General features: G+C 38.9%; 1 protein-coding gene across 1 annotated transcript; it reads right to left on the reverse strand.

Moving 5' to 3' along the window:
- Positions 1–572: 572 nt before the first annotated feature.
- SEC24A (SEC24 homolog A, COPII coat complex component) lies at positions 573–23,183 on the reverse strand. The gene is made up of 23 exons (XM_062002315.1): positions 23,030–23,183; positions 17,311–17,832; positions 15,068–15,235; positions 13,457–13,534; positions 12,944–13,110; positions 12,188–12,360; positions 11,078–11,180; positions 10,252–10,378; positions 9,793–9,902; positions 9,283–9,395; positions 8,492–8,610; positions 7,832–7,887; positions 7,321–7,527; positions 6,883–7,003; positions 6,227–6,385; positions 5,542–5,715; positions 5,077–5,187; positions 4,526–4,701; positions 2,909–3,046; positions 2,134–2,238; positions 1,902–1,994; positions 1,250–1,353; positions 573–851 (listed from the first exon to the last, which is right to left on the reverse strand). The coding sequence occupies exons 1-23, from the start codon at positions 23,100–23,102 to the stop codon at positions 737–739; spliced, it is 3,312 nt and encodes a 1,103-aa protein (XP_061858299.1). The 5' UTR covers positions 23,103–23,183; the 3' UTR covers positions 573–736.
- Positions 23,184–23,229: the final 46 nt, after the last annotated feature.

Consider the following 23,229-nt stretch of genomic DNA (forward strand, 5'->3'; position numbering starts at 1 on the left):
AAAGCGTGCCATCTACCTAAGTTGACTTTTGCTGCTGACTCAGCCACTGACTTTTAAAAAAGTGTCTCCTATAGGGCCCACTCCTCCCCACTGTTGTTCCATTAGAATACTGACTTATTAAAAAGCTTTAACAAATTCAGCCATCTCGTCCAGGCTAAGCTTACCTTTAGTCCTATTAGCCATAATCCAATCCAAGCACTGGATTCTACACTTTGTATTTGTTCGTTTCACAATGAACACTTGTTTCATTGCTACTTTAAGCACTAAGTTGAAAACATTGAGAAAGAATTTCCCTGCAAATCATGATCAGTATTGTGAGGTTTTATATCTAGCAGCAAAACAAACAAGAAAAAAGCAAGGAGTTAAAGAAATATACATTTTGAACAACAAAGAACTCTTTATTTTACAAAATGTATTTCACCTTTTCAGTATTGCCTTTGTAAATGTACTTCATGCTGCAACTACTTACAATAAAAATATGATTTGCAGCAAATTAAGGATGCTCAACCAGTTTCAACAGTTTGATTTTTTTTCTTTTTTTTTTTCAAGGTACAATGTTATGTAGTTGCACATTTGATTCTCAGATGTGGTCCTTTATTTGCTTTAGTTCGTTGAAATCACAGTGAGAACTTCTCATCAACTGCCTCAGGCCACAGATTTAATGAAGATATTACAAGCACAATCGTTCTTTACTGCAAAAATCTTTCCTTAAAGAAGTGAGACAAAGGCTAGTGCTTCATTTATTCACTTGCTGCTGTATATGGAGGAGGAATTCATAGTATGATAAGGCTGATTCTGTTCTGTCTTCAATCATATTTTGCAGAAAACTTGATTTCAATGGACTGTCATCCCTTAAAAATGAAAATATAAGTGTTTGAGTGAAATAAACATTCACCAAAATCTACAGTGCAATGCATAAATAAAGTTACAGGTCAAATGGCAGGATATTCTAAGAGCTTAAGGACATATGAAAGGAGGAGCTCAGCCCTTGTGATTAATCCAAACAACCGTACTCAGCATTTACTTCATTTATCTGACATTAAAATTGTTCTGTGACATTTAGTCTTTTTTAGTCTGTGGAAATTCTACTTGGAGACAACTCATGACAAGTCATTATGTTGTCAAATCTGTGAAGCACGGCATTGCACCACTGTTAAAACTTCGATTAAGAAAGTCCAGTATATGACATCCAAATACATATTGTTAAGAGGTCCCTAAAGAAGCACAAAGATTGTTAAAAACCACTTACTTTATTATATATAGTATAGGGAAGAAAGGTCTCTGTTCTCTCAGCCAAGAAACGAAAGTTATTGTTCTGAGGGATTCTGCAGTTTCAAGTTCTGGGAGATGTGTCTAAGGGGCAAAGGGCAGCATTAACGCATGCATGGCATTTCTCAGAGAAACAGTAAAAGGAACACTTAAAACAGCCCATCTATCCTAATCAGGTATAAAGGAAACCTGGACAGATACATTTTGTGACATATAGTTTTGGGCTAGTCTTCTTTGAAAGGGCTTGAAACAGTCAAGGACCCCGAAGTGGTACAGCAATTGCCTATCAGAACAGTGATGTCAGAGCTATGATCAATATCTGTTTTACTCCAGAACCCAAAGGGTTTCCCACTAACCCACTGTTTTTACTAATCACAGGTATTTTCAGTCTGCTCCTGCAGTGCTGAGAATCATTTCCAGCCTCTTCTTACTGTACTTTCATGGGAAGATAAAGTTTTAGCCTGCAGAAGTTCCAAGAGAGGCAAAAAAAAAAACCCAAACTTTCCCTGAATCTGGATTTATACTGAATAACAAGTAGAGAGGTAATATTTGAATGGTTGTACTTTTATTTCTTGTGAAAGTAATATTCTGGGAAGGTTGTATGACTGGTGTACAGCAAAGCAAGCACATACCATATTCTGTGGGATTGAACCATAATTTGGGACTCCAAGGACTTGGCTGATAAAGCTCTGCCCACAGTTCTTCCCAATCCATAGAAACATTACCTGAAAAACACCCAGCAATAACAACATGAATCCAATACAATCTCAGCAGTCTCCTACACACTTTGAGTTCTCAGAAAAACATGGCAAGTAAATTTGGATACTTTCAAAAAAAAAAAATCACTGCCACCACACAACTTACAGAGCCAGCATCCATAAGGTAAGCACCATCCCTGCTCAACTTCTCCACTGACAGCTGAAGAATGGGTGGCTGAGGTATAGTTCTATCATTTATGTTAAGTGCCCCCTACAGGAAAAAGCAAACAGAATAACAGGTGTTCACATCTTGATGCATTGAAACAGGCACAAGAACAGAAGGTTAAATAAGAACAGGATGGATTACACTGAAGCTTGACTCTTCTTCTCAGTTTAGTTCAAGTCCTTCTTCAACTGTATAATTTGCTAATAAATCTCTTAATATTTTGTTTAGAGAGGGTGTATTTATCAACTTAAGTCATCAGTTCTAGAACTGGAATATTAGATTTGTTATGTAGAAAATATGTGATTTCTAAGATTATTTGGGTTCTTACATAAACATTCCCTCACTGTCTACAGAACTACTTTGACATTTTAAAATAAAGGAAGCTATAGAGGCACAAAAAATTAAAGCATGTGCTATACTGTCTTTAAATACATGTGATTTATAGTGCAAGATAATGACAGAAGACAGAGAATGAGTTAGAAAAAAACCTTTCCCATCCATCTATAGCCAGAGCACAGCTTCTCTCCAGAATTCATCAACCCAGTCGCAAATAACGATTGCATAAATGCCACAAATGTGAGAATATGAAGCAGTAAATATTGGCTGTGCAGCTTGAATGTGGAAACTTTCTGAGATTTTTAACAAAAGTTTATTTTCACATCATCCAGGTCTTTAGGATCAGACAAAGAGACTGTGTAGCAACACAAATACTCACCTCATCTGTGAGATTATCAATTCTGTACAGACTGGGATGTGTCATAAGCATGAGGTAAACAAGGGGTTGGTTTTTCACTTGACACATGGTGAAAATGCGTTCATCTAAACGTGTGTTCGTCCCAGTTTGAAATGCTTTCTGCAAACAATCAGGTATTTCATTTGACTGTTAAAGCTGAATTTAGTACACATCTACCATTTACTCCTAACTTTCTTAATTCTTAGAGATAAGACCATCGGTATTTTCTCACAGTATGGTATTTTACCACTGCCATTTTACTTCTCCTTAGTTCTCTTCAGAGTTTCACATACAAATCACACAAGTCTCCTTATTCTTATTTCTGGGGTCTCAAATTAACCATGACCTTGAACTATCAGTCCTTTATAGTGAGAACTACAGCTGAGATGAAAGCATCCTGAACTAATTCTAACCGATCCCAAAAATGCCAATTGATGGAATTAAAAATAATAAATATTGGAGCAGTTTATGACTGGCTTCAATGCACAGAATCTTAAGTAGTTCTAGATTTACAATAAAGATATAGTGCTGTCTTGTTGGGACAAAAAATCCCCAGCTGTAACTGAAACAAAAGCTTGCTCCTTCCACTTGACTGGATTAGATGCTTACAAAGCCTTCTACATGAAAAAGCTCAAAGGTCAAGTATAAACACAGCAGTAGTAACATGCTGGTTAATTCCTTATCAAGAGGTATGAATCAGAAAATTCTCTTTAGAACAGAAAGCCAGCTTGTCCAACACTTCAAATGACTTCTAGTATCAGTTCAGGGAAATCCAATAAAAAACACATAGTGCAAACATTGTGAAATGCTTTAAACGTTCTGCAGGAACAGCCAGCCAACTACCTCTTTGCCAGCCAGCCAGCTCTCTTTGAATCCCCACTGAACTGCTGTGGGGATCTACATTTCCAGAAATGCACAAAAATTAGATTCCTGGAAAACCACTCTACCAGCACGCTGCCACATTCTCTAGACTAGTCACTATTCAATATTTTCACTAGTCAATATTTTCCTTTTCCCTTAAAACATTACTGGTTTTGTTTTTATACAGACTTCTAAACTCCTGCTTCTCAACTAGATCATGCTCCATAGTGACAGTCTTTAAACATCTTCTCTATCCCCTATTGCTCTCGCCTGGAGGCAACAGCAGAATGCCCAGCCATAAACGAGATATATTTGCTCCATAAAATTCTCCAAGGACTTCCACTTGTCATAACATAACAGACTCCAAGATAAAAACATGTTCCTAAAATTGCATGTTTTCTACCCAGGCCTAAGAATCAAATAGGCTTTGTCTACATTGACCTTTCAAGTCATCAAATCCTCAGCTGCAGAGAAAGGCAACTGTTATCTTGAGAGAACTTTTATCTGTGGAAAAAGGACCATTCTAAAGGCTGTAAAACATCTCCATACTCTAATGTCAAATTGCAGGAAGAGGGGTTTTATTAAACAATCTAAATCAAGCAACTTCTCAATTTTGAGTTCTACAAAGATATTAAAGAATAAGACAGATGCTATTTTGTATATCAAAGACATGTCCTTTTACTTCATGTTGACATACCAAACAGTCATCTTTTTGCATGGCTTCCTTTCAACTCTTACCTGTTTTAAGAGTGCCAGTACATAAAGTGGGAAGAGCCGTAGTGAGTAAGGGGCCATGAGACCAGGCTGTTGAACGCTTAGTACTGATGAACGGTAAGCAGACAAAGAGTCTATCACTGCATTGACCAAGGCATCCCGAGCATCACTCAAGGTAGCAGAAACTGATCGGTCCACAGCTAAAAATAGAATACAAAGCTTAAGTAACAGGCTTTTCCTCCCTTGGTAGGAATACACTCACCTATGTTACCTTTTTCTCATTCAAACATACACTTCCATGCATCTTAATAAGCTTTTACTATGCTATAGAGGAAGTAAAAAAGAAGTGATTCAGGAAAAAAGCCAGGGGCTCATGCTGATGCACCAGACAAGTCTGTGACTGCTATACTGATACTTTAACTAAGCCACACATTTAAAAAAATCCCTTTTTAGGTTTGCAACTTAGAAAGCACTCCCAGATAAAATGTTTTCTTCTAATGTTACTTTGCAGATGTTTACTGCTCAGAGCTTTAGGGCCATCACCCATACATGTCCAAACAAGCTCTTATGCTTACCCATATTGGCTAACAGCCCAGTAATGGCTTGTACATCTGCCCCTAGGTAGACGTCACTCAGTGTTGTTACAACAGGTAAGCACATGGTGTGGACACGAATTCGTCTTTCACCTGTAAGAAAAGAAAATTCTAGTCTCCAAACATAACTTTTGTTTTGTGAATCAATAAAAGGAATGCCACTGTTTACTCAAGAGCAAAAAAAGAATCATCAAGATTTAACCTAATAACTTGTACAAGTGGTGAATCAGGCCAACCATTTCAAAGTGATTAGTTCTCCATTTCTGTGTAAAGTCTGCCTATTTTCAGACCAGAACTAAGCTGCCCAAGAAAATTCTTGGCCTGAAAGAAGCAATAATATCAAGAACATGCAGCAACACATCACAGCTGGAGCTGTGATACTATGTGTAAATCACTGCAACTGAATACTGTACTGTTAAAACAGCTGACACTACCTGTGTGTCTTACCTTTGCTGGATGTGTACAGGAGAGCTGACTGAAAAGAAACAACTTGCATATCAGTAAGACTCTCCTCTACTGACATTTGAACAGCATATCCTGCATCTGGGTTTACATTGGGTAATGACAACAAGTCTGTAGAACGTACGAAGAAGTTCCCATGGAAAGTATGAATGGAAAGACCTACAAGATAAGCATTGTCTTGAATCAGTTTTATTTTATAGTCTTGAAGTACAGACACCATTAACACATCAGCCATCACTGTTTGATGGCTGTGTATCAGAATATTAAGATTTTTCTCAATGAAATAAAGTATCTTCAGGAAAGGTAACTATCCCAAACAGACAACTAATCCATAAAATCCACAAAGCCCAGTAGAAAGTAGGAATCTGGAAATCAAATCAATGCCAAATAGCAGTAAGTCTCTAGGCTACAAAACCAGTTGCTTGTTGAAATAGCAGTCCAACAAAATTTCCAGTTTTAACCATTGTAAAATGGAACTTGGATGCCAGTAAAGATACTGAAAATAGTCAATGGTCTAATTCCTGCTACTGATTTTTGCTTCTAATATTTGTTTTTAACCATTTAAGTTTACATAACAGCCAAAATACCAATCAAAACATTCCCAAATCACAGCAAACTCCCACATCTCCTCTCTGCTGTCCCCCAAAATAAAGAACAAACACATTCAAACCTTTGGTGCATCTTATCCTCATGACAGCCTCAAACCCAATCTTTCTAGTTAAATATCGTTTCAGTTCCTTTTGCAATTTCTCCACCTGGACAGGGTTGTGTTTATGATGGTAAGACTGGTAGTAATAGACACTACCTGCAGAATACCTTGATATACAACCTGAAACAGAAACAATATACATTGCAGAATGCAGGCAGCTGCTGTTGTGGTCTTCAAATGTATCAGTTAAATGTCACACCTGCATATAGCTCTGCTACACAGTTACAGACCTGCATACAGAGATGTAACACAACTGTATGTTCAAGTATGTATGTAGTTTCAGATGTGAAATAATTTTCCATTGGTCTGAAATTACAGGTAATTTACAGCTTGAAAATTTCGTTAAATGGAAAATAAAAATTACTGAAATGCTAATGAAGCTTACCCTAAAGGTGTTTGCATAAAAGAATGAAAGTATTTTAGACACATGAGGATGCTAGAATTCTGACTAAGGGAGGACATGAAAACATCTAGATTAAATCAGGAAGGTCTGGAAAATAACATTCTTTTCATTGTCACTGCTTATCAAGGAGGAATTTGCACCTTGACAAAGTAGGTTCTAAGTACCTGCCAAATTACAATCGTTGCAAGCCCCCAAACAGTTTGATATAACTTACCTAGAGAAGCCAAGTCAGAATATTGTCCACTAAGAAGAAATAAATCCACTGCAACCTGTTGTCCTGAACAGTCCAAGGCTAACTTCTTGTAAAAATCAGTTGATGGTGTCAGATGTATGTCCTGTTAATACAAGTGAATATTAAAAAATAAAAAGGAAGTCCAAAGAGATGAACATTTTTATTACTTGTTTTCAAGGACACTAGTAACTGATTCTCCATCACTGCTAACAGTGATATATATTTTTTTAAAGAATCAAATAATTAATCTTTGTTTATAGTGCTTGAGTTTGTGGGTTTTTTTGTTCTTTCTACTACTTTAACAAAGGAAGATTAGCTCAACAAGAGAATCACAAAATTAACCCAGAACCGGCAATTCCAGAACCACCTACATGTACAGAACAGGGTAGTTGGTTCTCCCGACATTTTTGCTTTTCTAACCTTTGCAGTTGCTCTTTGGTTTGGCTCTTCTCGTGACTTTAGTGCTCCCATTCCCACAGATGGAAGCTGTGTCTGGAAGACAGAGATTCTACCTCCAGTGGGGGACATCAGTTTAAAGGCAGCCTGTAATGCAGGTCCCAGAGCACTCTGAGTTTCCAGAGACTTGGTAAACATCTGTGGCAAGCTCTTCAACAAATCTTGAATTAGCTACAAACAATAAAACAAAAGTATTGAGACTAGAGTCTTTGGAGTTTTCTTATTTATAGAGCCAATTGCTGAGCATATATAAACATGTGTTAACACTTCTAATATGAAAGTAGTAAAGAACAAGCACTAGCAAAAGTCAAGTACTGTCTTGTTTCAGGTCAGATAAAATACTTCTTTTTTCACCTCAAACTTGGCATTTAAACTTTAAGTGTTAAAAAGCATTAAGTAATCCATAAATTATCAAGCATAAATTACCAAGTCTCAAGCTATGTAAACATCAATAGTTATTTAAGGTAGCTCTTACCTCTTTATTTTCATTTAAATTTACTAGTAAGTTCTCTGGCATTGGTATAAATACATCTGGAAGGGGAAAAAAAAGTACTTAAATTCTTTTTACAAACCTCATCAGGCTTGTATTTGCCTTTCATAATACCTATTGAAAACTAGTAAGGTATCAGTGTGTAAACCCATTTAAACATAATGATGTGGATTTCTTGTTTCCTCACAAGCATACCTGTGGCTAGAATGCCATGCTAGAGTATCAATTAACAGCGCTCAAGGATAATCAAGATTATGACAAAAATTGCATAGCAAAGATTTTCCAGTGTTCATTCTGCCCTGTGCTGTAACACACAGAGAAACAAGCACTAAGCATCAGCCACTACAGAATCTAGAGAGATTCACCAAGCATCAGGACTTGGGATCACAGGAGAAACGTTGATAATTGTACAAATGAAACTAGAAGTTAGTAAGGCTATCTTCACGTTTTAAGTTAGGAACAATCATGTCACTGCCCAGACATCAGGGGCTCTATAAATTAACACAGACATACGCTAATTTTAAAGTCATGATTAGAGAGACTAACAACTGGATCTAGAAACTCCCACCAGATATCTTTTGCTTAAAAGCTGTCAAAATCTGCAGTCATTAGTAGATTCTAATCACAGAATTTATTTCTGCATACCTTCAATATCTGAAACAATAAGCATCTGAGGCTGAGAGAGACCTTCCTGAAGACTGTAGAAATGGATTGTGCTGTCAAATGTTATGAAGCCTATTTTTGTTCTGGTATTCCCAGGAAGCCTAAAAAACAAGACGTATGGTGTTCAGCAAGATGAAATTTCATTTCTGCAGGCTTTTTTTTTTAAAAAAAAACAAACCAAAACAAGACACATTCACTGCACCTGTCCAAAGCTGTTACCTAGTAGTTAGCTCAACAACTACACTGCAACAGCTTGACCAAGTCATTTTGGAGAGAATAAATCCCAAACCAAAGAAGAGTCACCTATCAGACACTGAAGACATTTTTTAAGATAATAAGAAACAAGAAATTGAAGGAAGGAAGAAATAAGCTGCAAAATACCAAGTAGCATTTACATTAAGTTCAAAGAGCATGGATTTTATGAAAAGTTTATTAGCTGTATGCATTCCTTTCAGCAAATACTTATCTAAATTTCACCTTGTAAAAAAATACAGTTCCAAAGACATCGTAAACACAATGTTTATTCTTTTTTGGGATTGGCGAAGCGCACAGGAAAGAGCCAGATGCAAAACCAGTCTCCAAATTACCTTTCATATTGGTGCAGCTGTAATGGGAAAAAGGCTACAGCTTTATGCTACACTTTAATACAACATTGGGCACTGCTAGCCAAAGCTAGGAAATTTCTCTTCTTGGCAGGAAGTACTGGCATGTTGATGTCTATCAAGTTTCATAAGAAGAACAAAAATAGGAGGTTCTAAGAAAAAGGTACTTACAAGTCAAGATTGTCTAACAGGGTTTGGCAGACTGTATTCAAGTATCCTGTCTCTACTGCATTATGAGAGACGTCAAACACAAAGAGGTACACAGGTGGTTGAGGTGGACGTAGCTGAGCAAAGAAAAGATTACCTTTAATTTTAAATATTACATTTATGAGACTGAGTTTGCTCATTCCACTGCAAGTTTGAAGTCTATTAAAACAGCACACAGATGAGAGTCAAAGCTTCTGAATGCATTTGTCTCTTATTGGGTCATTCTGGAAGAAAACTATAATTCCAGAAGACTTACAAACACCCACACATTCTAAATTTGAACAACTTTTACATCATTAATGTTTAGAAACTAAGAAACTATCTGAAGTTCTTCCCCAGAGTTCTCAGATATGCTCCTTGAGGTAGCAATTGTTCTACTGAGGTGGAAAGCATCCTCTATAACAAGGCTTTTTCTGACTTGCCTCTGGAAACAAAACAAAGGGAGAAAATAACTAAAAGTAAATAAAGCCTTACCATGTATTCAGACGGAGCCATAAACTCAATAGTAGCATTCTGGACTTCAGGTCTTTTATGAGGTTCTCCATAAACTCTTGTCACAGGATTATACATGAATTCTTCAGGAACTACACAGATAAGTTTATATGTTACTTCACACTAGTATTAGCTGTGTGGAATTTTAAAACAAATACATCAACTTTTCTGTGCCTCTTGGGCAATGCTTCTTGGAGAACTACACTAAGTAGGGCATCTCCTTTGTCATCTTGGGAGAACATGTCAGATTTCATTACTGTGCTTCATTAGTGACACCACTGTCTTTGCCCATGGGAGGCATTTCTCAAATCTCACCACAGCCTGAGCATGACTGACAACGACCTCTAGTACTGATATGGCCAACAATATTACAGTCTCAAAAGACAAGGTGGAAAACGTTAACCTGAACAGTTTAAAGCAATAAGCACATTTAAAACCTACCATCATTCACTCTATAGCACAAATTACATTTCCATCTCCTTTGGTCTAGAAAGCTGACAAAGGGGTTAATGTATGTCCGGCAGGAACGGCATCTCACAATAGTACTTGAAGTGACCACTGGCAATTGCTGGAAAAGAAAAGCTTCCTGTTTTAAAGTGTCACCACACCATAGCTATTCATCTACAGTAACAGCGTTATCTATGTGGTGTTTCCCAGTCAGATAGTCAAAACATACTTGTTAAAGGAAGAAGTGTTTCTGGTTCCTCACAGCACCCCTACAATTCCTTATTAAGACAACTGGTCACAACCAAGGTCAAACCTATTTGACTGCGTGCGCTCCTTTTTCAAGCTTCTAAAGGCTTGAATTTTACACTGATGATTCAAGACCAAGTCTTCAAACCAAACCCACTTAACTTTGTTAATTCTTGATGAAGAATTAATACTAGATTGGGTATAGGTAATCAGTAACTACAACTGGTGTGACAAGATAAAGCTATCTAAACAATGCTGGAATTTAAACACAGTGCCCTGTCACAGTTCGAGTGCTGTGCTGCCTCTAATTGCTGGTCTTTTGAGGTTTGGGAAAGTTGTTTTTTTTTATTCACGAGTGAGGCTTGAAAGTTTAAAAATGGCAGGGGGAAAAAAAAAAATCAGAAAAATTACAATGATCTGAATGGAACAGGGAAATGTCAGTTACCAGAGTAATTCTCTGGATCACATTTAGTCAATGTACTTGTCCTTCTTTTATAATTCATTGTCCACCTCTGGACTTTAATACAGGCACAGTTGATATTTCAGCACTTAAAGTTTTGAATATTTGTCATACCGATAAGTCTTTGAAAGGATGAAGCAGGAGCCCCAAAGGAAGTTTGGCTTTATTCAATAAGGCCTGAGTTTGAGGAATGTTAGTCAGGGTACAGCGGAACAACCTACATGGAGGACAAAGGGTTATTTTCAGAGGCTTTCAGATAAAAAAAAAAAAAAATTATTTCAGTAGTACAGAGCATCTTTTATATTTTTCTAGAGCTGGTGATAGTGAATTTCCATTTACAGATAAAAGATCTTCTCCAACTTTGTCAAATCATACTGTTTTAGTCTAAGCTTGACTCACAAGATATACTTTGAATTCTTATTTTATATACATGCTCTTTACACAGAGCTGAGTATCATTTTAGTCACTCAAGTTAAGCCTAACAATGTTCAAAGTTGCATCAGTTATATGCTGTTATTTTGGAATGCCATTTTGACACGGCCTTATATACAAATCTGAACTTGCAAAGCTTAAAAATTTGTCTTAAAACTACACAAAAAAAAAAAATCCCAAAACAACTCCACAGCTACTTCAGAACTCAGTGGTTTCCACAAACTACAGAGTGCACAGTACTTCTGCAACTCCAGTACAGCTTGTTCGTATGACCAGCTTCACAAAGATGCTGTTACTTCTTTTATCTATCATAAAAGACTTCCAAAGCAGGAGGACGTGTTTATGCAGTTTGGTTGGTCTCCTCAGAAAGATGACTTGAATAACCAACTGCCAACCTCTTGTTTGACATTCCATTTACTCCATTGCTTTACGTGGTTACTTCAGTACAGACAGCACTCATGTATCTGCATTCACAATCTTTTTCGTGTACCTCACTCAAGTGAGTTAACTCCTATTTTACATCTTCTCTCATTGCCAGCAGTAAAGTTTTTGTATTGTACCTATCTATAGCTGCCTTGCAAGCAACATATTTTTCCTTTTACTCTCTACACAGATCTTTTCCCTCACTTCAAAGTTTAAACCACTTACCACCTTTAGCATAACACAGTGAAGCCAGTTTTCGATGTTTTCTACTCAAAAAATTAAGGAAAATGTTGTGAAGAGTTATGTTTAAACATAGGAATTTATACTTCTATTTATTTTTTATTAATTATAGCAAATGGATAATCTTACTCAGGATTACAGTTAAGCTTCTGGATTTCTTCATGCAAGTTTGGGACAGGGGCCTTCAAGAGGGTCGTAGGAAGAATATTTCTTTCTTGAAGAAGATTCACAGTTCTTAATCCTTCTTGCTGTAGACTCAGGCTACCCATAGATGCAGCTAAGTGATTAGTACCCAGGGCAGGCTAGAGTCAAACAAAATTTCAGAAATTATCACCAATGAAACTCACAGTTCATTTAAAAACCAAACGTACTTCACTCTGTTTGTGCAGTAACCGTCATTGTATTACAATGATATATTTAGAAATACTACTTGTTTAACTATGTTACTTGGAGTTAGGGATGTAACATAATCATGCTAAAAACTTGTATACATTCGCTACAAAGCTTTCGAAATAAGAGGCTCAGCTGGCAAAAATGTCGGTCAATTCACTTTGAAAATTCAGGAAAAAAAACCCAAATACTTCAGCTAACAATAGTAACCCAAGGGAAGAGAAACATATCAAAAGCAACTATCAAGTTTTAAGATAAATATTCTGAAGAGATTCAAGGACAGAATACTTCTGAACAGATAGCTTTTCCAAACTGGCACCAAGGTGTTAGCAAAACCATGATGTTCAGCTGATGTCTGCCATCTGAAACAAACGGCGCACCAAAGAGCGAGCCATAGAACTGGTACCCATAGAGGCACAACTCACACTAATCGCCACTCTTCCCTACCCACATGCACCACAGGTGGTACTAAGATAAAAAATAGACCATCTTTACCTGATGGAAATGTTTTGATCCATCTGGATATTGCAAAGTAGATGCTTGCATTCCTGGTGCTCCAGGTGGAGTAGTATTTTGGTAGCCAGGAGGTAAAGTAGGGTAAGAATATCCAACACTTCTGTTCACTTTAAGATTTGGGGGTGCAGGAGAAGGATGTGAGGTTGCTAAACGCAGAGAAGACAAATACTTAAAATTAATTACTGAAGAACAGAAGCTTGCTCAATGCATTAATAGAGCAGGAAGGCTTTTTTTTGTTTAGTGTCCAAGTGTAAACAGCTGACAACTGCAGGCAATTTTGCAAAATGCTCTTAACTGCTTTACCATACTCACAGGCAAAGACATGCCTACTGTCAATGCTTTGAATTGCACATTTAGTTTCAAGACACTCAAACCAAGTATTTGTACATAGTATTTGTACAAACCAAGTTTGTACATAAATGCCTGAACTGTCTTTCTCAGACTCTTTAAACCGTTATGTTATAGTAAACATTTTTAGTTCCAAAGCCTTACCCATGAGGCCACCACCTTCTATCGCATCATAGCTGTTCTGCACCACAGACCCATCACCTGCAGTAGATGTAGCATCACCTATTAAGACAGAGAGTCACAAAGTAATGTGGTAACTGCAAAGTAATCCTATTAGGATTAACATAGTTTGGATCTACTTTGTTTCTATCCCAGGATGAAACTGAATTCAATGTACATCTCAGTCTCTCTCTTACACACACTTCCCCTGCTGATGTGACCTCAGCAAAGGGCATTCATAAAACCTTGCAAGCTTTTTCAAGGAAAACAGAAGTCCTTACAATTCTGGTTACATGACCATTTCAGATTAGATTAAGTATGCACGATAAGTTCCAAGTTGTCTGTAGGCTAGCTGCAGTATCCAGAGCACCTTGGAATTTAGGTACTAAGTTCCTTCAAGAACATTTTACACTGATTGGAAATGGAAAAAAAGGAAGTCCCTTCATTTTCACACTCAGACCACCGAACACCAACACTTATGATAACATCACATACCAGTCAAAACATAAATTCCAGCTGAGATAAGGAAAACCTTGGAATTGAGAGAATGCCCACGAAGGACAGCTTTTGCTAAGCTAACTATGTCTAAATATACAAACCCATTTATCTATTGTTAAGGAGAAATAGGTACTCAATTTTTTGTTGTCATCAAAATCTTCAAAGATGAAAGGAACCTGCATTATACACTCAATCTTGCTATTAAGCAGCAGTTAACCCTCTTCACAGACTAAACAATTCTCTCCCTCCAGGGCCCTGGAAATATTTCTCTTCATTAGGAAGAAAAGATTTTTCAAGCCAAAGCAGTTTATAAAGCATTTCACATGTTCAAAAGTAAGCTAAATCCAAATATACTGTTCCGTGCATACAGCTACCACATACAAGAAACTGTCAATCCAAACATGCACGGAATCAACCGTTTTGACAAAACAAACTATGTATGTAAAAATAAAATTGCCAACTATCATATGGCCTCACCTAGCATGAGCACTAAATGCAACACAACTGCAGGTCTGTTTGATACAGAGGTCTGACCAGTTCTTAAACAGTGGCATATTTGTGTAAGGTCCACAGGAGACAGAGCAAGTCTGATATGTCTTTAACAGCTGACACTTAACACTTTCTTAATAATGGATCTTCAGAAAATGAACAAATCCAAGACGTATGTTTCAGTGATTTCACACAGAACGGAAGAAATAAGGTACAGCTATGTAAACAGGCAAAACAAAACAACACAACACAGAAAATTATATCCAGGTTATGTCCTCCACAGCAGCCAAGGATGCAGAGAAATCAAGATTTCAGTACCATTTTAGAAGACTAAAAATAAATATTAAAGAGAGATGGCAACTACGGGAGACATGGACTTGCGAAATATCACCTGGAAATCTATTTTGAAATGCTAATTGTTTTTATTTGATCAACAACTGTCAACAAGAAATATTTCACTTCCTTCCAGGTCCTTACCTGCTCCTTTCAGATAAAATTATGCTGTATCAGCATCAATTTTACTATTTGAGTTTCTAACAGGGCAGTGTACTTGAATTTAAAGGTTCCTGCAACATTCAAATCCAAAAAAAAGAGCAAATTACAACTTACCATCTTGATTTGCAGCTGAATTTAGCAGAGACTGTGCATTAGGTGGTCCTGCTATCAGTGTTGATGGCCTAGTTAAAGGTGGACCACCAGTAGGTGGGGGTCCTAATGGTGGCCTTGAAGGGGGATGAAGTGGAGTTAGAGGCTGAGTCACTGGTGGAGGTGCAGATCCTGTGAAGAATTAATTTTTAGGAGAAGTTGAACTCAGGTGAAAAAGTCACGAATATTTTGTTACAAAACCACACAGACTGAATTATAAATATTTCTCATATTCAAATGATAAACAGCATGAGATACATAAATCCCAACATGCACATAGAAGGTTTCACAACTTCAGATGGTTTCTGTTGCGTTCTTCTAATGCTGGGTTTCTGTAGCTATTCTCCACAATCTCTTTCAACTTTTTGCTGCTGTTGTAAGAATTTCAAGAGGTAGAGAAAGCATCCCAAGTTCAATTGCTAAGTCTGGACTTTATTATATAGTACAGCCCTATATGAACGGACTAATAAGAGTCTAAACAGATTCCTCCAGACAGGATGCTCATCTTCCACTTCAATAATCTGATGCAAAACAGCAATGTATAACTTCTGTAGCTACTAAATTACTTGGGAAAAAAGATTTCACTTGGGAAAGCATCAGCAATATGCAGTTTGAAGAAACTTACTGTGTAAATGTGAGGTGTTTTGCTCTGAAGCGTTTAACTCCCCATGTTAAAAATCACGGGAAAGTTTTTAATTGCTTCTATTTTAAAATTCTAGGACCTCCTCAAGCAGAGACAGTTGGAAACTCAATTGCTTTCTTTCCTTCAAATAATGCCAAACCCTAAGAGAATTTCCACCCCTTTATTCCTTACTATTCCGGAAGCCTGTGTATGTGCCCTTTAAAGTGAGGAAGGCACCAATGAGTATTAACACAAAAGTCAGCTGTTCAAAAGATATGACCAAATTGTCCAGTATTACCAAGTCTCAACAAGATACAGAAGCCTTTAAGTCATACACAAAAGTATACTGATTAATTTCCACATCCCACAAAATATGCAACATCAGGAGCCTGTACAGTATGGCCACATTTAAGGGAGGAGGGAAGGGAAGGAAAAAAACTCACCACTAAATCAAATAACATCCATGAAGTTATCTGTTTGTTCATTTAGTGTTTGATACTGCAAAGTTAATTAGTAGTTGCTACATACAAGCAACACTACCACAGAACTTGAAAGAGATTCTGTGTCTGAAAGGCTGCCCAACGGCAGGCAGGGAGCTGCAGATCTTTGTTCTGAGAGCGTGATCACTAATATGAGTGAAATTCATTTTAAAAGCGATCATTATTTTACAAAAAACTTCCTGGGAAATTGCTCGGGAGGATTCACTATTCAGTGGACATATGAATTCTCTTATTCCAGATACTCATTCTCACTTCATATACTACTTTCCAAAAATTTCTCATCATTTTCCTCCCTAACTCCAAAGTACTGTTTATTCCAATAAACTGCAAGAACTAGTTTCATAAATTCTGTAAGCTTAAGTATCCTAACAAAATTAGTCAGTCAGGTATATAACAAAAAAGCTATCATTGATAAAACATCTAAGGAGTCTAAAAGCATTTCACAAGAAAAAAATATTTACTTTAACATTTAAAATATTTCTGTATGTAGTTCCTATTCATATGCTCATTTAGAAAAACCTCTGTAACAACAAACAGCAATTTGAGAAACTTGAGAGTTAATTTCATTTCTATATTAATCACAAGTTATACAAGCTATGCAACATTAGAGCAGTTTTTCACCACTGCATATACCAGCACATAGGCAGCAGAAACAAAAGTGGCAATTCTTTGCATGTCATGCTTTCAGAGTACTTCTAAAGACTGACAATTATTAAGTAGTGAAAATTACAAGTTTGGAGGAAGGAAGCTTTCCATTCAGCTTGCCTCTATTTTAATGTCACAGAATGCTTTCTGGTTTTCTTTCCAGCTGTGCTCAAGCTGTTTGCATCAACTTGACTGAGGCTGTTCAGAGAACTACCTGAATCCAGTGAATAACAGAAAGGCTAACAAGTTCTATATGGCGAAAGACCACACTCACTGAACAACAGTTTTGAAGTCCTGAAGTCTCCACTTGACTGAAGCACGGTGATGCTCCAACAGCCACCCCAAGGAATGGTGAAGGTCACAGAAACAGCATTACCTACACACAGTTTCCCAAACATTGAGCAATGGACATTGGTAAAATATCAAAAAGTTATAGTTACCTGGCTTCATGTAGCTGTTATGAAGTGGAGGCCCTCCCGGAGAAGCAGCATATTGATAATTTCCTGGAGGATTTGTATTTCCCGACAATGATGACGGTGGCTGAGCTGACTCTGTCCCCGTCATATGAGCCAAATGGCTTGTTTGAGACCCAATTGGTTGGCTTGCAGGAGTCTGGCTGTACTGCCAGTTTGAAAGCACTGGTGGGCTAGCTCCAGGAGGAAAGCCACCAGCAGATGATATGGCAGCTGAGTTTTGCAATGCAGGCAGCAGCACTTGTGGAACAGGACCCATCTGTTGTACTGGTGACCCGGAGAAAGGTGCTGCTGGTGGTCTATTGAGAGTCTGCCCAGGTCCTTGGTAATTGTTTAACTGAGAAACATTCTGAGAGCCACTATAGGGGTATTGTCCAGAAGACTGAAGGGGAGGAAACTTCGCTGGTGTCTGATGCGAGTAGGATCCCGGAACCAAAGGTCTATGCACCTGGCCATCTGATGAATGCATCAGTTGATTTTGCACGGGACCTAAATGAAAACAAACAAACAAAACAAAACACCAAACCTTTTAGGAAGTCTGTGTCGTGTCCCACTTCTAAAAATAAGAGATCTTCCTGGGAATCTCTCTCCTTAGGATTTGCTTAGTCTCCAAGCCATAAAAGTAATCCTTTGTTTTTTTAAACAACCAGGTGTGACAGAAGTACTACTGCAGAGAACATGAATTTGGTAGTATTTTCCTGTCAACACTTAAATCTTTGTTTTGTTTTGCACTAGCCTCACAATCTCTAAGCATTCTAGAGTCTGAGCACAACCCACCCTCCTGGACTGAAATTCACATACAATACTAGTTCTATCTTCAAAAATACCCAAAAGCAACCTGACCAAAAAGCAGTCCTCTCCAACACAGCTGGCAGCACTTCCACCAAGCGGAAGCATCCATTACACAGTAACTCAGCTTCATTTGAGGATTGACATCAACTTAGACTTCAGTTTACAGCAAAGATACGAACAGCCACTTTCGGTATAGGTCACTGTGCTATTTCTCAAGTGACAGAGTTAATCTATGAAAGTTTCTGCAGCTAATTTTAGTAAAAGAACTATTCATATACCTATCGCTCACGTGACCGGCCAACTGGTCACGAAAATGGAATGAAGGGTGATTTTGTCACTAAAATAATTCACCAATCAGGAAAATAAAATTGGATAGGCTGACGGTGTTTTTTATGTATTTATGGGTTCATATAGCTGAACTAAGTCTTACTCATTGAAAGAAGAAAAATGAAAAAAAGTTAATAATTCTCTAAACACTAAACAAGCGTGTCAAGTAAACAGATTTCTACTTGACACAGGAACACAAAGAGACAGAGTACCACAATGTTTCCAGTAAAATAAGAGCTCCATCAAGAAAGATACTACTGAAGGGTGTTCATACTGCTGCCACAAAATAGACATTCTGAAGGAAGACTATAAATTTTCAAGTGAAATCCTTTTGAACAGAATACACCAGATAATGCATGTCACAACCAGCCAACACTTCCTAAAAATCACTAAAACCCTTTTCAATGATATATTATGGTTCCCTCCTGCCCAAACACAGTTTGAATATTGGAGACATTCCACATACAAGGTTAGACATCTGAAAGCAGAAAAGATCCTCTTCATGGTTTAGAGTTAAGATTCTTTTCTTTGCAAGCCTGTACTATAAGATCTCAACATTTTTTTAAAGACAGATAAACAAAAACAATTTTCCATATCAGAAATGCAAGCAGGATTCAACACTTAAATTTTCAAAAACACGCCAGAGACATCAGCTTGGAGAGTGGATATATATTTACCATACAAGTACTGGAAACAGCTGCCACCAAAATGAAGTCACAGAATTTCACTTAACATTAAAACAAAGACAGCTGGTTTCCTATGGAAGCATCAAGTTAAGTTTCAAAAGGTGAGCAAGTTCACATCTCCAAATTAAAATAACTTCAAGCTCAGGCTTTTCTGACAATAAATTAAATGCAAAATACATTGGAATACTTGGGACAAATACTGCACCAGTCATTCAGCTCCTCATTGCCTAGAAAGCCGTAGGCTATGGTTCAGAGACAGCTGTTACTTCACTGAATATCGTACATATCCACGCTAACTACATAGCCAAGGCAGTACTACAGTGCCAGTGATCTCATCCCCAGTGCTCTGTTATTTGTGCATAAAAGTACATACCATGTTATTCTCCACTCATTAATCTCAATACACTACTTATCCTTCAGTTAGGAAATCCAGTTATATCCTACTGTCCTTACAATGCTGCTCATAAATTTAACCAATTAATAACTCTTTAAAATCAATGGGGTCTAAACAGAAACCTTGCAAAGATGAAACTGCTAACAGCTATAACTTATCTTTGAAAATTACACTACAGTGTATCACACGGGTTTGCAACAATTGATTTACAGAGTCTGTTGTAAATTAAAGTTGCTAACTCTAAGAATGATGAATATTTCTTATGTGATGCCAGGCTTCCTAACTGCATCCGCATGTACACTGATATAACAACATTATTATAAGCCATACAAAAAATAGGGAACAAATACAAGTTAATTTCATAACTTGATTATTCCCCTTAGAATACGACTTTGTGGCCAAGGCAGGAATCTGAGTGCTTGATTGCTCTCTTATACACCATTTTCCCCGCTTGATGGAAAATGTAATGGAAGTGAGGTGAACCTCAAAACTGATCAACCTGGTATTTTCCATGGGACTTTGCCTTAAAAATCAAATTCACCCCAGAACAATAAAAAGTCAAAAGCACAACAAAAAGTCTCAGTAGTTTTTATGCAAGTAATACTATCAAGACAAGCCTGCATAGAACTGCTAACAAAACTAAAGCAACAGTCTTGAGGGGTGCAAACTCTTTACAAAGGGTTTCACAGTCCATGAAGACTTCTCAGAACTTTTGTTTTGCTGCTGTCAGCTACCCATCTTGGTCCCACCTCCTTGCTGAGGCCTGTCAGATAGCACACAGGCCCTCCAGCTCTCCCCAGATGCTGATGCTGCTGCTGTTCTCCTGTGCTGTTTTGTGAAGCCAGGACCCAGCAAGGAATTCAGCATAGGCTGAAATGTTAGGCCACCTGCAGAGCAGCAAAACAACTGAGAAAGGTAATCTACTTAACAGCGAAAGACACCTACCTATTTGGGAACCTGAGGTTATTTAACACTTCTAAGAGATCAGGAATAGCATCAGAATATATATGATGGCTACATGATGTTTTTATAAAATGAGAGGTCAAAATAGTGTGGGAGGCTGGGATTCAAGTTGCTTTCTGCCATACAGAATTTCAGCATCATCTACGCCAAGCCAGTCACTTAGTTCATGCCTTTTACCAGCTGACACCTCTTCAGCCTCCAGGGAGCTGCATCCCAGCTGAACTGCCACGGGATTGGTCACCATCAGTGCCCACTTCAGTCAACTTCAACACTGGTTACCAAACCCTGCAGCTCCTAAAGCATCTCATGACCTCTAAGTGCTACACTAAGACATCACATGAGGAGAGCAAAACAGCCCTAAAAGATTTGTTTCTCCTTCTTGTTTGCACTACTAACTGGAAAGTGAATTCATATAACCTGCAGCTAAATGAATACAGAATACTGATCCTAGTAAAAGAAAAATACTAATGAAGAAGAGGAAGGATGTTGCTAAGTAACCCAATGCTTTGTACTAAACAATTTCCTGGTCGGCACATGGTGCGGCTGTGACAATCTTCTGCCTTCATGGACACATGAACTCAGAGAGTCACCTGCAAACCGTAAAGCAAGCAACATGTTGTGAGGAAGAGCTGACAGCTATATAGCAATTAATCATCCGGTGGACAGCTTGCTTTCCTTACAGATCGCTGTAAGTACCACAGTGGCACTCTCTGTATCCTCTAGATTGTTTGAAAAGGCTTTGCTTTTACTATAAAGGTCAAGGATTGCAGCACATTCTCAACATACATTTTAATTAATGCTAAGAACAGTCCATGCTTGAATAATCCAAGTTATTCAAAAGGCCATCAGCCCAAACCTTATCTCTAACATACCATAACAACTATTTATTACCTTGTATTTGCGTAACTCTCAATTTCAGTTCTTTTTTTTTTTTTTATACACCTGACAGCCAAGTAGCCTGAAATCCCTCGTCCTCCAATTGCCTCTCTAGAGGTTCCATTACATGCTTAATCCGGCTACAGGGAAATCAGCAAACATAAAGCAATGCCAGTCTGTAAATCACCCTGCTCGATTACTCCATTAGCTAACGTTCTCTTTGTACAGTCTCGGCTAAGACTGTAAGCTCTCTCAAATAGAAGCTCTCTCTTCAGGCTGTATTCATAGGCTTCCCACTTTCTTGACCCTATAAGCAACTATACTGTTGTTTGATATGTTACAGATAAAGTAATAAGTAATAAAAGAAAGGTAACAAGCATGTGGGGAAGGAGGAGGGGGAAGACAAGGCACATCATTTAATTACTCATGCACAGAGCAGAAAAATCAAAGGATCTCGATATAACCGAATTGCTTACAATGCAGCACAACTGCTGAAACACAGAACTGTGGAATTGCAGAACCAAGTACAGAGGGATGCTGTCTGTGAAACCAGAAAACACTACCAACAGCACAGGTTTCCATGTGTTCAAAGAAAACAGATATGGAGAGAAGGCTTGCCTTACATCTGGTTGGGTATTTTTCCCCCAGATTAAAAGGCCATCTAGTAAACTATTCAGTTTCACGTTCAGTTTCACGTCTCATTCTTTATTAAAAAGATCTATCTTAAAGAGAAGAAAATCATCAAAGCTTTCACAGGTCATAGCACCCAGAACAAGATAATACCAGTTTTACATGAATGACAAGATATAAAACCTCCTGTGCACTGTCAGCTCCCCCCGTCCGCCCGTGATAACCAGGGTGCCACATGTACAGCTTTGTTCCAAAGGGTCAGAGGCTCTAGCCACTGCCTCCACTCCCTCACCGATGGAATCTGGGCTCAGGCAGCGTCCAGCACGGCTCAGGCCAGAAATTTCCCCAGGTAGCACGAACACAGGGTTTCTGAAAGGCACTTCTGTCAAGTTATACGCCGAGACACGCAAAAAATATAGTCAAGGATACTTTTGTAATGAAAAAAAAGTTGGAAGGAGGATTTATTTTGCCAGGTAAACAGCTCTGCGTTTCTCTCACAAACATTTGGGGCAGGACAGGCTCTCGCCAGCATCTCACCACCACCCCACGCACGGTAGCCCTGGCACCTCCTGCTTCCCGGCCGCGGAGCCAGCCGCCCCGCCCGGGACTGCTCCCATATCCCGGCACAGACTGGGTCACGCTCTTGGCGGGGTGACAGGCAGCGTCTGTCACCGTTGCTCCTTTTTTTTCTTCTTTTTTCTTTTTTTTTTTCACCACGATTCAGCTGCGTTTTCCCCCACGACCCGGCTGTCCGGGATGCGGAGAGGACGCCACTGGAGCCGGACACAGACCCGTCTCTGGGGCCGCCGCGGACCCTGCTCCCGTCACGCCTCCTCCCCACCGCTCTGACAGCGAACAGTGCCTTCTTCCCCCGCGCCCGGGCCTATCCCGCTGCCTCTGCAGCACCGGAGAGAAGGGCGGCACGGCGGCCTAAAGAAGCGCCGCGGGCCGGGAGCCGCCCCCAATCAGGACCCCTCCCCACGGCCACCTCCCGCCACCGAGGCAGCCCCACGCTTACCGTTGCTGTAGGGCTGCTGGCCGGCGCCGTTGTGGCTGGGATAGGCGGTGGGGGGCCCAGCAGGCTGGGCCATGGCGGCGGCCTCGGCTCGGCTGCGGCGGCGCCCGGCCCAGCGCGGGGGAGGAGAGGGGGGACGGCCCCGCACCGGAACTAACACCCCAGAGCGCAGGCGCACTGCGTACACGTGGCACTTCCGGGAG

The sequence above is a fragment of the Colius striatus genome, chromosome 9, assembly GCF_028858725.1.
Source record: "Colius striatus isolate bColStr4 chromosome 9, bColStr4.1.hap1, whole genome shotgun sequence".
Lineage (NCBI taxonomy): Eukaryota > Metazoa > Chordata > Aves > Coliiformes > Coliidae > Colius > Colius striatus.